The 12,417-nt window shown below is 42.4% G+C and overlaps 1 protein-coding gene across 1 annotated transcript in view; it reads left to right on the top strand.

Moving 5' to 3' along the window:
* BTRC (beta-transducin repeat containing E3 ubiquitin protein ligase) overlaps window positions 1–12,417 on the top strand; it is a 192,258-nt gene that overhangs the window by 149,866 nt on the left and 29,975 nt on the right. Inside the window, exons 9-10 of the mRNA XM_073685287.1 lie at window positions 4,474–4,723; window positions 8,513–8,631. Of these exons, the coding sequence (XP_073541388.1) occupies window positions 4,474–4,723; window positions 8,513–8,631 (369 nt within the window). The remainder of the gene's footprint in view (window positions 1–4,473; window positions 4,724–8,512; window positions 8,632–12,417) is intronic.

Here is a 12,417-nt window from a genome sequence, read left to right as displayed (position 1 = left end):
GAATAATTGATTTATGCTTGAAGTATTGTCTGCCCTTCCCCTGGGCAGCGTGGGGCGTTCTCGGTAATTAGTCTTTTTACGTTTCTCTCCTTAGCCTTTTACAATCATTTTAAGGAGATGAGAGCCCTTGTAATAAAACGCAGTAATGTGGAAGAGGCATTGTGGCTCTCCCTGTAGTTTGTAGCTGGTGGTTTAGTGAAGATGCAGCGTGAGACTTTTAATGGCTACAATAACTGTACGGAGCGGAGGCCTCTGCTGCATCTTCCCAGAGATTTTAAAGGGACACAGAAAACATTAGAAATAGCAGATCCTTATACAATAGAAGTGAACTCTACCTGCAATGGCACCTGTTCACATTGATTCTAAATTTGGGTACTGTCAGTTCTCCCTAGAAGTCTGTTTTACCAAGTATTTGTAAGAATAGAACACTTCTGCTTAATCTTGTCTTACATCTCTGCATTCTGCTGTTCCTCTCTTTCCTCAAAGAAATGTAGACTTTGTTACCATGCCACTGTCAAATCAGGGCCTGGTATGACCAATGTGTGCAGGGACACACCCCAAACTTTTAACATCCACATGTTTCATTTATTTGTTACGTTTCCCAAGAGGAATAACAGAGTAATGACCAAATATATTCTAGAATTCTTGTTTCATGTGAAATTATGAAACCAACATGTCAGACTTATGACCAGTTCCCTTTAAAGGGAAACGGTCAGCAGGTTTTTGCTATGTGATCTAGCTAAACACTGAACTCAACGGTGTGTCACTTATCAAGCTGTGTGCTGTTGTTTACTTAGAATGAAGGTTTTATCACCTGGTGATTATCATTGTCCAGGCAACATGACAGGAGCTTGCTAGTCTGACTCCGCCCCCTCCTGTGATAAGCAGCTCACTGTCAATAGACAATGTACATGGAGAGCCTTCTGAGCTCTGCTACATCGAAGAACTCCGACTGTGTCACAAGTGCTGCACCCAGTAAACTAAGTGATACATCGTTGGATTCAGGGTCTCTTTTCCTACGTTATGCTGCTTTCAGATGAGGTAGCAAAAATCTGGTGACAGATTCCCTTTAAATTACAATTCTGAGCATTTTTTTCTACCATTCCTCTATCTCTGATATTTATGAATTTGTCAACTAGTTGCTAAAATTCTTCTTATTTTATACCAAATTATGTAGAGAGAACTCTGTTGATAAATGGGAATGGTAAACATCTAGGTGTGAATTTATTCATAAATTTCCAAGAGGAATAACGGAGGTAAAGCATATTGTATGTAGACAGGAGGAAGGAGGAGATCTGTCTCTAGCTCCTCCCTTTTCCTCTTCTCCCCTCTACATAGAATCTTATCAGCACCAACTGCCATCTTCTATCTAAATAATGTAACAATCTGTCCTCACTGAATACAGATTTTACCCAAGAATTGATAATTTTGAGAATGATCAGTCCTGGAGGAGAAAGAAGCAGATTTTTGGGAATAAGACCTGTTACAAAGTTTCTTTTTTTCATTTGTACAATTGATTTATGAAATAAAAATTAAAATGATGGTTACGTTTAAAAGGGGTTGTCGTCTTTCAGGAAAATCCCAGTTCCTAGGCAAAAAAAAATCCCCCATTCTGGGAGGCTGATTTTTCTGATCTTTCTTCTCTAACCTAACTCTGCTCTTCGGATGATTCGCGTATTGTACATGACAGTGACCAGAATTACATTATGATATTTTTTTCGGCTGTGTTTATATTGCCTTTATTGCTCCTAGGCTTCCTCCACATAGTGAGTTGTATCTATAGTTCCCAAAAGAGTTGGATCATTTTTTAACTAATCTATTGAACATGTGCTATATGAACAGCGCCTTAGACTTGGCTGCTCCCTGTCTGAGTAAGTGGATGACGTGATACCTCCTCCCTTTCCAATGTTCTGTAAACTGCGGAGAAGGCCAGATGTGAACACAATTGTCCTATTCATTTTGCAGTTCAAAAAAGGCCACAAGGAAAAAGATAAATTGTTTTTATTTCTTTCTAGTTGACCTTTTCTTCTCCCTTCAAATGTTACTACCATATATAAGATTCAGGTGAATACCAGAACATTGGACACTTTGTTTTATTTGCCTCCATCAACTTTTGTTTAGAGGAAAGTTAAGAAAAGTGTCTCAAAAACTCGCTTATAAAATAGAGATTTGGCTGCCGTCCACACTAGCCTTTTTAGATTTCTATATTTAAAAAGATTGTCCAGTAATATAGTATTGATGAGCTATCCTTAGGATAGATCATCAGTATCGGACCACTGTTGGCTCGACACCTGCACCCCCAGTTTTCAGCTTTGGCGGCAGCTGGATGTAATCTTTGAACAGATCTGCACTGCACATCCCCATTCATTGTGTAGCAGCCACTGCTGGGTCCTGCAGATCAGATCCTGTGCTCTTTTCCCTTTTCTTGGGCAGATGAATGGCTGTCCATGTCATACATTGATGGAGCTTGTCAGTGGCTCTATGCTGTGGCTCTTACATGGGGGTTCTTGCACAGCATTATTTATGATGGGCATATGCCCCAGTGGGTTGTCTTACTGATAAAGACCAAAGACCGTTATATTTTTGGTAGCAAATAGAGAACAAAACCTGATTCCATTCAAAATTAGTACCAAAAAGTAAAAACCTTTTACAAAGTCCACATACTATGTAGATTTAAAGCATATCTGTCTGTTCACCCCAAACTATAGGAAAATAGTGATACCGTTATCCTCCACAATCAGTTAAAACGTTTTGAACTCTTAGGCTCCGTTCACACATGTTGGGTTTTTCAGCATCACAAATCTGCAGCAAAACCTAACCTCTGGCAGGAAATCAGCTGTCTCAAAAACGCAGGTTTTGATGCGTTTTTTTGTGCTATTTTTCAGCGCTTTTTTTTTTACTGTCCTTCTGTCTCTATTTAAGAACCCCATTCTATTTTGCCCTCAAAAGTGCTGAAAAAGCACTGATGCAAATTTTGGTGCGTTTTTGATGCTGTTTTTTCACCACCCATTACTTCCTATAGGTGAAAAAAACGCAGAAAGAAGTAACATGCTCTATTTTCCAAAAACCCAACCAAGGCCCAAAATACACAACCACAAAAAAAAACAAAAACGTGTGAACAGAGAATTCTGTTTTTTTCATACACTTTGCTGGTACTGCAAAACACAGCTGAAAATTTGCATAAAAATCTGCAGCAAAAAACGCTGAAAAACCCAACATATGTGAACATAGCTTTAGTCAAACCACTTGGTAGCTGACATACAGTAAATCACCTGAATACTCAGGCTGTGTGCAGCCACCTGAGCCCGGACTTAAAAGTACTTGGTGAAGTGACGTCAGAGATATTACCATGATAACTCCAGCGTATACCATCAGGGAGGCATCTGATTGGCTCCAAATGTATTCTGTAGCGGGACAACTACCCCAAACATACATCCAATAACAACCACATTCAGCATGAAAAAGAATAAGGAATCCTGGAAGTGATGATATGGCACCGTCAGATCCCTGATCTCAACACCATCCAGTCTCTCGGTTTACATGAGGAGACAGAAGGTTTTGCACAAGTGACATCCACAGAAGATCAGTGGTTAGTTCTCCAAGATGTTCGGAACAAAATCCCTGCAGAGTTCCTTCAATAACTGTGTAATTACAAGAGCACCTACAAGAAGTGATGCTGTTTTGAAGGCAAAGAGCGGTCACCCCAAATATAGATTTGATTTAGATTTCCACTTAGTTGCATTTTGTTAATAAACTAAATGAATGAACAATCACTTCTTTCTATAAAATCATTCTTGCTTTGCAGCATTTTCCACACCTACCGAAGACTCTTGCACAGTATTGTATATTTTATTTTGTCTTTTTTTTGTTTTTCTTTATGAGCTAAAAATGATCCGTGTTGGTGATTTTCTTAGTTAGCCTTCGGAGCTGTTGCTGTCTTTTTACAATTCTTTTTTTGTAATATTAACACGTGGAAGGAAATCATTGCCTTCATACAGTATGGCTTACCCTGGGAAAGCTGTAATATAATACCGCAGCTTTCCATTCATGGCGTTCTCTGCTGTGATGGTTGAGAAATGTCTAGTCAGCATAACAAGCGTTAGTCCCGTAATAATCTGCTTTCTCCATGAATGTGAAATGCGTCTTTCTACTAAATTTTAAATAAGTGACACAAAAGCAATAAGCCGCTCGGTGAATAATCCGTTTTTCTTCATATTTCAGAAATTTGTCCCGATATCTGCGTACTTCTCCTGTAATACATTACATCTGCTGCTTTTCATAGGGTTACAGAGTCTATCTTCATACAGGCCGGTGTATCCGGGTTTAATGATGGATTATTTCAAACTTGGAGAAAATTGATTAACTACAGATTTGTGCCGTCTGCTACGTTACTCCATGACATGAAATATTTAGGCGTTCTGATGCGCGGCTTTTTATTTTGCCTCCGATCTCATGTGACGGGTTTGGTTGCAGGGTTTGGGATGTGAACACGGGAGAGATGCTGAATACGCTGATCCACCACTGCGAGGCCGTGCTGCATTTACGCTTCAATAACGGCATGATGGTCACCTGCTCCAAAGATCGCTCCATCGCCGTGTGGGACATGGCCTCTGCCACCGATATCACACTGCGGAGGGTCCTTGTCGGACACCGGGCGGCTGTAAACGTGGTGGACTTTGATGATAAGTACATAGTCTCTGCATCTGGAGACAGAACTATAAAGGTGAGCTTCTGTTTTTGCCTCCTCGAAAAAAAAAAACAACCTAAAAATTGGCAAATTTTGAATTTCTCATCATCACCGCCATTAAAGGTCTACCGTGATGGCATTGACTAACCCGGCACATTTATCCTTCAATATTCAGTTATAACAGTTTAATCACTACAGGAGATGGAGCTCATTACACCTCCTCAAGTGGACGTCACCTACTAGTTCCAGAGTTTTTTTGGGGGGGGAGGGGAACTGGCTATTTTTAAAGGGGTTGTCTCAACATGGTTAAAATTGCAAAATCTCAATTTAGCAATCTACTTGTTAAGAATTCTCTCCATTCTCAAGTACGAAGGAATTTTTAAATCTATAGTCAACTGTTTGTTGCCTAGGTTACCGGCCTCCTGGCAGCCAGGGGTGGTTGGTATCCTAGGAAAAGGAGCGCAATGGTTACAAGCACTGATCTGAAGGTGATGGTATCTCTGTATCCAGTCCACTTTAGTGCCACCATGCTCCAATGCTACAGAGGTAAAGCTACCTACAGTTTGGGCAAGTGGTTCAACCTTGCCGCTGGCCCAAATGTCGATCATCAGGAGGACACTACCCCTCCAGCAAACAGGAAGCCGGAAGGCAAAAATGGTGTGCTCTCTTGAGAAACCCCCTTTGAGGAATGTAATGGCAATGTGTCGTGAGAAGATCACTAGAGTAGGTTTCTCTCCTTCCTTCCAGGAGAGAACTTCTCTCACCGGTGCTACCTAGTAGAATTGTCTATCATGAAGTCAATGTTCTGTCTTTCTAGTAATTGCTCCTGCAAGATGAGCGCTCTTCTGGAAGAAAAAATAACCTTACAAAACAAAATCTTTACAAGTGCCATCTAGAAGGGGTCAGACATTGACTTTACAGGGTGATTATTTCTACTAGATGTCATTAGCAAGATGGTTTTCCTTCTTTGCTTCCTTTATGATTTTCCCGTGCAGCATTGCCAGACTCCAGAGTTTCTTTAAAAAGGGGGATTCTCAAGAGAATTTTCTGCAGTGCATCGCTACTGGCATCATCCTACATGCCAAGGAGGTGGTGCGCTCCCAATGATTGACCATTGTGGCTGTGGTTGCGCCACTGGCCTGAAATGTGAGGTCTTCTATACTTCGCCCAGGCAGCGTTGGAGGAGCACAAGAACAGTCAGGTCACCCATGCCCTCCAACCCAGCAGCATTCACATACATATGACTAAATTGCTGCCTAACCAGCCCTGTATAATGTTATTCACTTTAATTAATGTTTAAAAAAAGCATTGATAAGGTCCGCTTTTCCTATGCTAATTAGGGCTTTGACTCGTCAGTGAGGCGTTACTTTTCCCAGACTATTCGCCCCTATTTCCATGTCATCACGCCCCTGTGGGTGACAGTAAGTGACACATTGCTGAAATCAGGATCTCTGCCCCTACATCATACTACTCTCAGATTGGGTAGCAAAAATGTGGTGACAGATTCGTTTTGAGGCTATGTGCAAGCTGTGCGTTTTTGGTGCATTTTCTCCTCGCGGAAATGGGCCAAAAATGCAAGGGAATCCTTGTGCCAGCTAATGCAATGAAAATCGTGAAGTGCTGTGCGCATGATCAGGAATTTTCCTGTCAGGATTGTCATTGTGTTTAAATCTGCAGCATGTCAATTCTTTGAGTTGAATGGGTGAAGAATGCTGCAAAAAACGCACAGTCAGTCAGGTATGAAAATATTTGCGCATTTGCTGCGGATTCTTGCTTCTTATTTGACTGACTCAATTCAAGTCAGTGAGTCAAAATCGCGGCAAAAACGCACAAAGAATTGACAGTGGGAGACTACTCCTCCCATCATCCTACGGCCGCTCCCGCTGATAATAGCGCAAGCAGGTGCCGCTGAGGGGAGAAGTAATCTCTTGTGCCGGTGTCTGTACGCAGTGTAAAAAACATATAAATTCAAATAGTTAATAAAATAAAAAACACTTCATGCTCACCTATTCGCCGTACCCAGAGTGCCTCACAGCGATCTGATCATCTGGCAGCACGCTATACACTGACAGGAGCGCGATCGCTCCCGGCAGTGTATAGCGCTGAAGTCACTGGAGTTCAATCAGCTGAGAGCTCCGGTGACCTCCCTTACGGCACCGGTGCTGCTTGAGATTTTTCTCACACAGCACTGGTGCAGCAAGTGAGGTCACCGAAACTTATCAGCTGGTTGAACTCCAGTGATCTCACTCCTGGCAGCTCATCGCTATACACGGACAGGGGTGATTACTCTCCTGTCAGTGTATATAGTGCTATCCTCTAGAACAGACACACCAGTGATTGCTGACGTGGCTGCTCTAGAAGTGACCCAGATCGTCATGGGACACATTATGTCATCACGTCGGACAGGTGAGGGATATGTTGTTGTTTTTTTTTTGTTTTTTTTAAAGGGGACAATGGCTTCAGCAGATTATTGGTTAGGTGAGTATACAGTGTTTTTTATTTTTAAATAAATGATTAAAACAGTGTGGAATTTTAGTTAAAATAAGACTTTATTCTGGCCATGTCTTTATTTCCAAACCTTTACTACATTACTAACCTGGGCTTCATGTCCGCTGCCAAAACAAGGCTGACATGAACCCCCAACTCTATTACCCCACTTGCCACTCCACCAGGGCAAGTGGGAAGAGCCGAGGCTAAGCGCCAGATTTGACGCGTCTTATGGATGCTCTAGTTCTGGGGACGCTGAGAGCTGATATTATTAACCTCAGAAGGGGCCAGGATCTATGGCCCCTTCCCTGGCTACTAATATCAGCCAGCAGCTGTCTGCCTAGCCTTTGCTGGTTAGATTTTATAGGGGGACCCTACGTCAGTTTTTTTCTGGGGTCCCCCTGTAATCTAGCCAATAAAGGCTAAGCAATCAGCTGTGGGCTGTAATTAATAGCTAGGGAACATTTTTGGCTAATGGCCCCTTCCCCAGCTAGTAATAACCGCCCCCAATGGTTGGCTTTCCCTCTGCTGATTATGAAAATGACGCGAGAGCCCACGCCATTTTTTTTACTTTAGGCTATGTGCCCACGATCCTGACGTAGCAGCGTTTCGGACGCAGCATATTTTTGCTGCCTTCTATTGAATGCAGGTAAATCTGCATGTGGTCACTGAACCATGTGGATTTACCGCATTCAATACATTCCAGTGGTCAAATTTTTGTTGCAGAGACTAGTGACTCCGCAAGAGAAATTGACATGCTCACATACTGAGAATAAAACGCTTTATTTGAAATACTACAGACACATTCTTTAGTCATTTAAATAAACCAATATATTCACCCCAGGTCTGACTTTAATCCAAGGGTTAAAGCGATGTCCCACGTTTCTTTCTTCAAATATCTTTAACTCCAAAAAGCATTCATTGCTGTACAAAAACGCATCAAAGTCACGACAAAACGAGCATTTTTGCCAAGAGATGCAGAAACATTGCAGAAATTTCTGCAATCAAATACTGAACGTGAGCACATACCCTAAGAGGATGTATTGGAGTCCATTGCATGCAGTGACCTTTGGAAAACTTTTAGAACTAAATTTCCCAAAACTTGGTGTAGAACTACTCTAGGGGGTAAATTCACTGACTGTAGTTGGAAGTGTTTTTTCAGTAATGGGGTTACACATTGATAGAATCATTGGAAGTATAGACGTCTAGGTTATGGGGATAAAGTACAGATGTAATGGGTAGGTTTGATGCATTTTTATGTTTTGTTTTTGTTGTAATGTGACTCCATGTTGTTACAGGATTCTGAAACTTCAGGGTTTTTGTCTTTTTTCTTTATAGGTGTGGAACACGAGTACATGTGAATTTGTACGCACCCTAAATGGTCACAAACGTGGGATTGCTTGTCTACAGTACCGAGATAGACTAGTGGTGAGCGGCTCCTCTGATAACACCATCAGGTAACCATGTCCTACTACTTACCCGTACTGGGTATACACCAATAAGAAGATGGTTAGTTATTGGGATCGTTGGTCAATATTCACCTGTGAAGGCACACACGTGTAGGTCTACATATGTGACATGTAGTTTTTACGCAGGGCTGACCACAACTTTTTTGACGTTGAAGCTGCCCTAACTAAATTCATGTATTAATAAAGTGCCATAACTTTCTGCCATATTTTTGATATCTTACCTACAGTGCACTTTTTTTTTTTTTCAATGCATTGAGTTTTAATGGCGTTTTTCCACCTGTTTTTACTGCACAAAAAAAGCCTTTATTTTTTTCCTTGCAGATTTGAAGCAGTTTCGTATCTGCAGCATGTCCATTCTTTCAGCTTTTTTTTGCAGTGTTTTTCAGCCATTCAAATGAAAAGAAAAAAAAATGGCTGCAAAAAAGATCATATTTTATGCAGCGTTTTTCCAGCCTGTGCTGCAGGTTTTGCAGCAGATTTTTGTGCATATACCCTTACAATGTTTAAATGTCTCAGAATAAATTGTAGGTATCGCAGATGACATGGCAGTAATACATCTAGATATACAGCATTCATCTAAATGTATCTTTTCTAACCAATATCTGCTGCTAGTAAAGTATTACAGCAGAACAAGAAGATGAATGCAAGTCTACACCTAAGGCAGGATTCTTCTTTGTATATAGATAGCCCTCTTCTTTGTCGCTGGCAATCTTGAAGGAAATATGTCAGTAAGCTCAACCCTCCTTCCCAAACTGTATACATGGGCATGCAGGTTTTTTAAAATGTAAATCCATCGACCCCTTCTATTTGTTGCTGCATTCCCAAATAATTGGTATTTTCATTAATATGTAAATTAGGTGTTAAGTGCTCTCGGTGTCACAGAGCACTTAATGAGCCACTGCCTCCCTAGGCTGTATCTTCACCCAGGATGAGCCCCTCTAGTTTGAGCAGGTAACACCTCTTTTGCATATGAATTAAAACCTCAATTACACTGAAATGCAGCAACAGATGGAAGATGGAAAGGTGTCCATAGATTTACGTTTTTAAGACCTGTATGCTCAAATATGCGGTTTGGGGAGAGTGGGTTTAACTTGCTGACCGATTCACTTTAAAGATTCTCATCGATCTTTGGAGGCCCGATACTCAGCACTCCCACTGATCAGCTGATTTAAGCATTGAATGGAGCTGCTTTTGCACAACTCCATTCATTGTGTAGTAGCCGCTGCCAAGTACTGCAGAACATCTTAGTAGAATGAGAGCTGTTCTGCCGTACGAGACTGCAGCCGCTACACAATGAATGGAGCTGTGCAGTGCAGGTCTGTGCCGTGTTTACATCCAGGCGGAGCTGTTGGCTTATTAGTGTGAGACCCAATGTCTGATCCCCACCGATCTGATCGGTTATTTAGGTCTGGTGACCGGAAAGCACCTGCCAGACACTTTCACACACAGCTGCGGTCACAGGAATAGCTGTCTGCTATCCAAGAGGTGGAATTTGGGAGACACTCCTGTTCTATCTCTTATAGATGGAGATCAAGGTCCCCGCCAGGCAGTAGTATATAAGATGCCTTGAATATCTCCTCTTTCTTTTTACTTCCAAGTCTTTTAATCCCATGTTACCGTAAAATAAAGATTTTATACCCTACTTTTGTCAACAGTGGGAGTTATATCCAATTATTAATAAAACAGCAGGAAAGGAAAAAAAAAATGTTGAGCCTTTCCTGGGAAGCCGCCAATACGTTTCTTGAGGGAGCCGTTATTTCATCCTCAATATCTAAGCGAAGAGAAACTACGCAGTCAGTAATGAACAGTGAGGCGGTGGATTGTGTTCAGTGATTAATGGCAAATTCTGCATGGATATCCAGCCCTAAATAACAGTATGGAAGTAAACCCCTTTATAACCGCTTCAAAATGAAGAGCCATTCTTATGTCCGTGCGTATTTCTGCGCAGAGCGCGGTCAGCATGCAGAGGACGGATTACAGGAGACGCATAAAACATGATGAGCTATTTCTGCCTATTAACGGTTAGAAATATTTACGCTGAAATGCACGATGGGAGAAGACTGATACAAAGGAAGGAACTTCATAGTAATTTATTGCAGGAGTGCAGAATCTGTGAGCCGCGCCGCCTCTGGCCGTGGCCTCCGCGCGCCGCCTCTGGCCGTGGCCTCCGCGCGCCGCCTCTGGCCGTGGCCTCCGCGCGCCGCCTCTGGCCGTGGCCTCCGCCCTGCAAACAGAGACACAACTCATCACATGAGCAGATAACCAGCCATGGCTGCATTAGTCTATAGGTGCATTTAGACTGGTAAATGATTGGCAAATGGGCGTTAATAGGACCGCTCGTTCGTCAGATGATTGGATTATTTATGGCGGCCAAAAAAAAACTGTAATTGTTATAGGCTGAACATCGCCCCATGTGAAGAGGGCATGTGCTGCTTTATCAGATGATACTATATGGGGACAGAACATCTGGAATACTGTGTCCAGTTCTGGGCACCACATTTTAAAAAAAGATATAAAAAAATTGGAGCAAGTTCAGAGAAGAGCTGCAAGGATGGTGAGCGGACTGCGAACTATGTCCTACAAGAAACGGTTAGAGGATTTGGGAATGTTTAGCTTGCAAAAGAGAAGACTGAGAGGAGACTTAATAGCTGTCTACAAATATCTGAAGGGCTGTCACACTGTAGAGGGATCATCCTTATTCTCATTTGCACATGGAAACACGAGAAGTAATGGAATGAAACTGAAAGGGAGAAGATACAGATTAGATATTTGAAAAAAACTTTTTGACAGTGAGGGTGATCATTGAGTGGAACAGGCGGCCACGAGAGGTGGTGAGGTCTCCTTCAATGGAAGTCTTCAAACAGAGGCTGGACAGACATCTGTCTGAGATGGTTTAGTGACTCCTGCATTGAGCAGGGGGTGGACACTATGACCCTGGAGGTCCCTTCTAACTGTAACATTCTATGATTTGGTATCAGTGATAGTATTGTCCCCCACATTATTTGTCAGGCCTGTGTGAACAGGCTGCTAAACAAGCAAACAGACTAGTTATGTAGTCAATGGTACTTGTTAAGGTGCGTCTAAGGCTGAAATCTGAACTTTTAGGGCTTCGTTCAGCCCTGTGTTGTTGCGATCTTTCTCCTGGTTCACTGCTCAATCTCTAATCTTGCAGAGAACCTTTTTTTTAATTTTTACCTGCAAGCCCGTTGTAATAGTTGTGCAGTTTTTCTGGTGAAGCAGCATTTTCCCTGCAAGATTAAGTGATTGTGTGGGGAAACAGTGCAAAGGTCTCAGCGGCACAGACTGAGTAGTTTAAAGCTGTAGTATTACCCCTGCATATAAATGCACCAGAGGAGCATCCTCCTAGTACAAAAGACGCTTATTAAAAAGGACTCTGTCAGTACAGAATGACTGTTCAACCCAAGTACAGGCGCTCGGTGCTCCATGGCGTAGCGATGATGCACTGAGAGAAAGGGGAAAGCAAGCCGATGGGAAGGTGGATTTAAGTGATTGGCCAAGCCAAAGGTGCAGTGAGCGCCTGTGCTTGGTTTGAACAGTCATACTGTGCTGATGAAGCCCTTTTAATGCAGGCACCTGTCACTCGCTGAAAGCTTTTAAGGGTAGGGCCTGACGGAGCAGTTGGCCACATGCAGCTGAAATTCCAAGCACGATGCGGCCATTAGCCTGTCGTGATTGGCCGGGGCTTCGGTAGCGCCACCAATTCACAGTCTAGCTGCACGCCTATAGCTGACGCTATACGTCCCCAGGGCACCT

The sequence above is a fragment of the Phyllobates terribilis genome, unplaced genomic scaffold (assembly GCF_046119375.1).
Source record: "Phyllobates terribilis strain yellow unplaced genomic scaffold, ASM4611937v1 Scaffold_5__5_contigs__length_657084704, whole genome shotgun sequence".
Classification (NCBI taxonomy): Eukaryota; Metazoa; Chordata; class Amphibia; order Anura; family Dendrobatidae; genus Phyllobates; species Phyllobates terribilis.
This window is presented reverse-complemented; position numbering and strand designations above follow the sequence as displayed.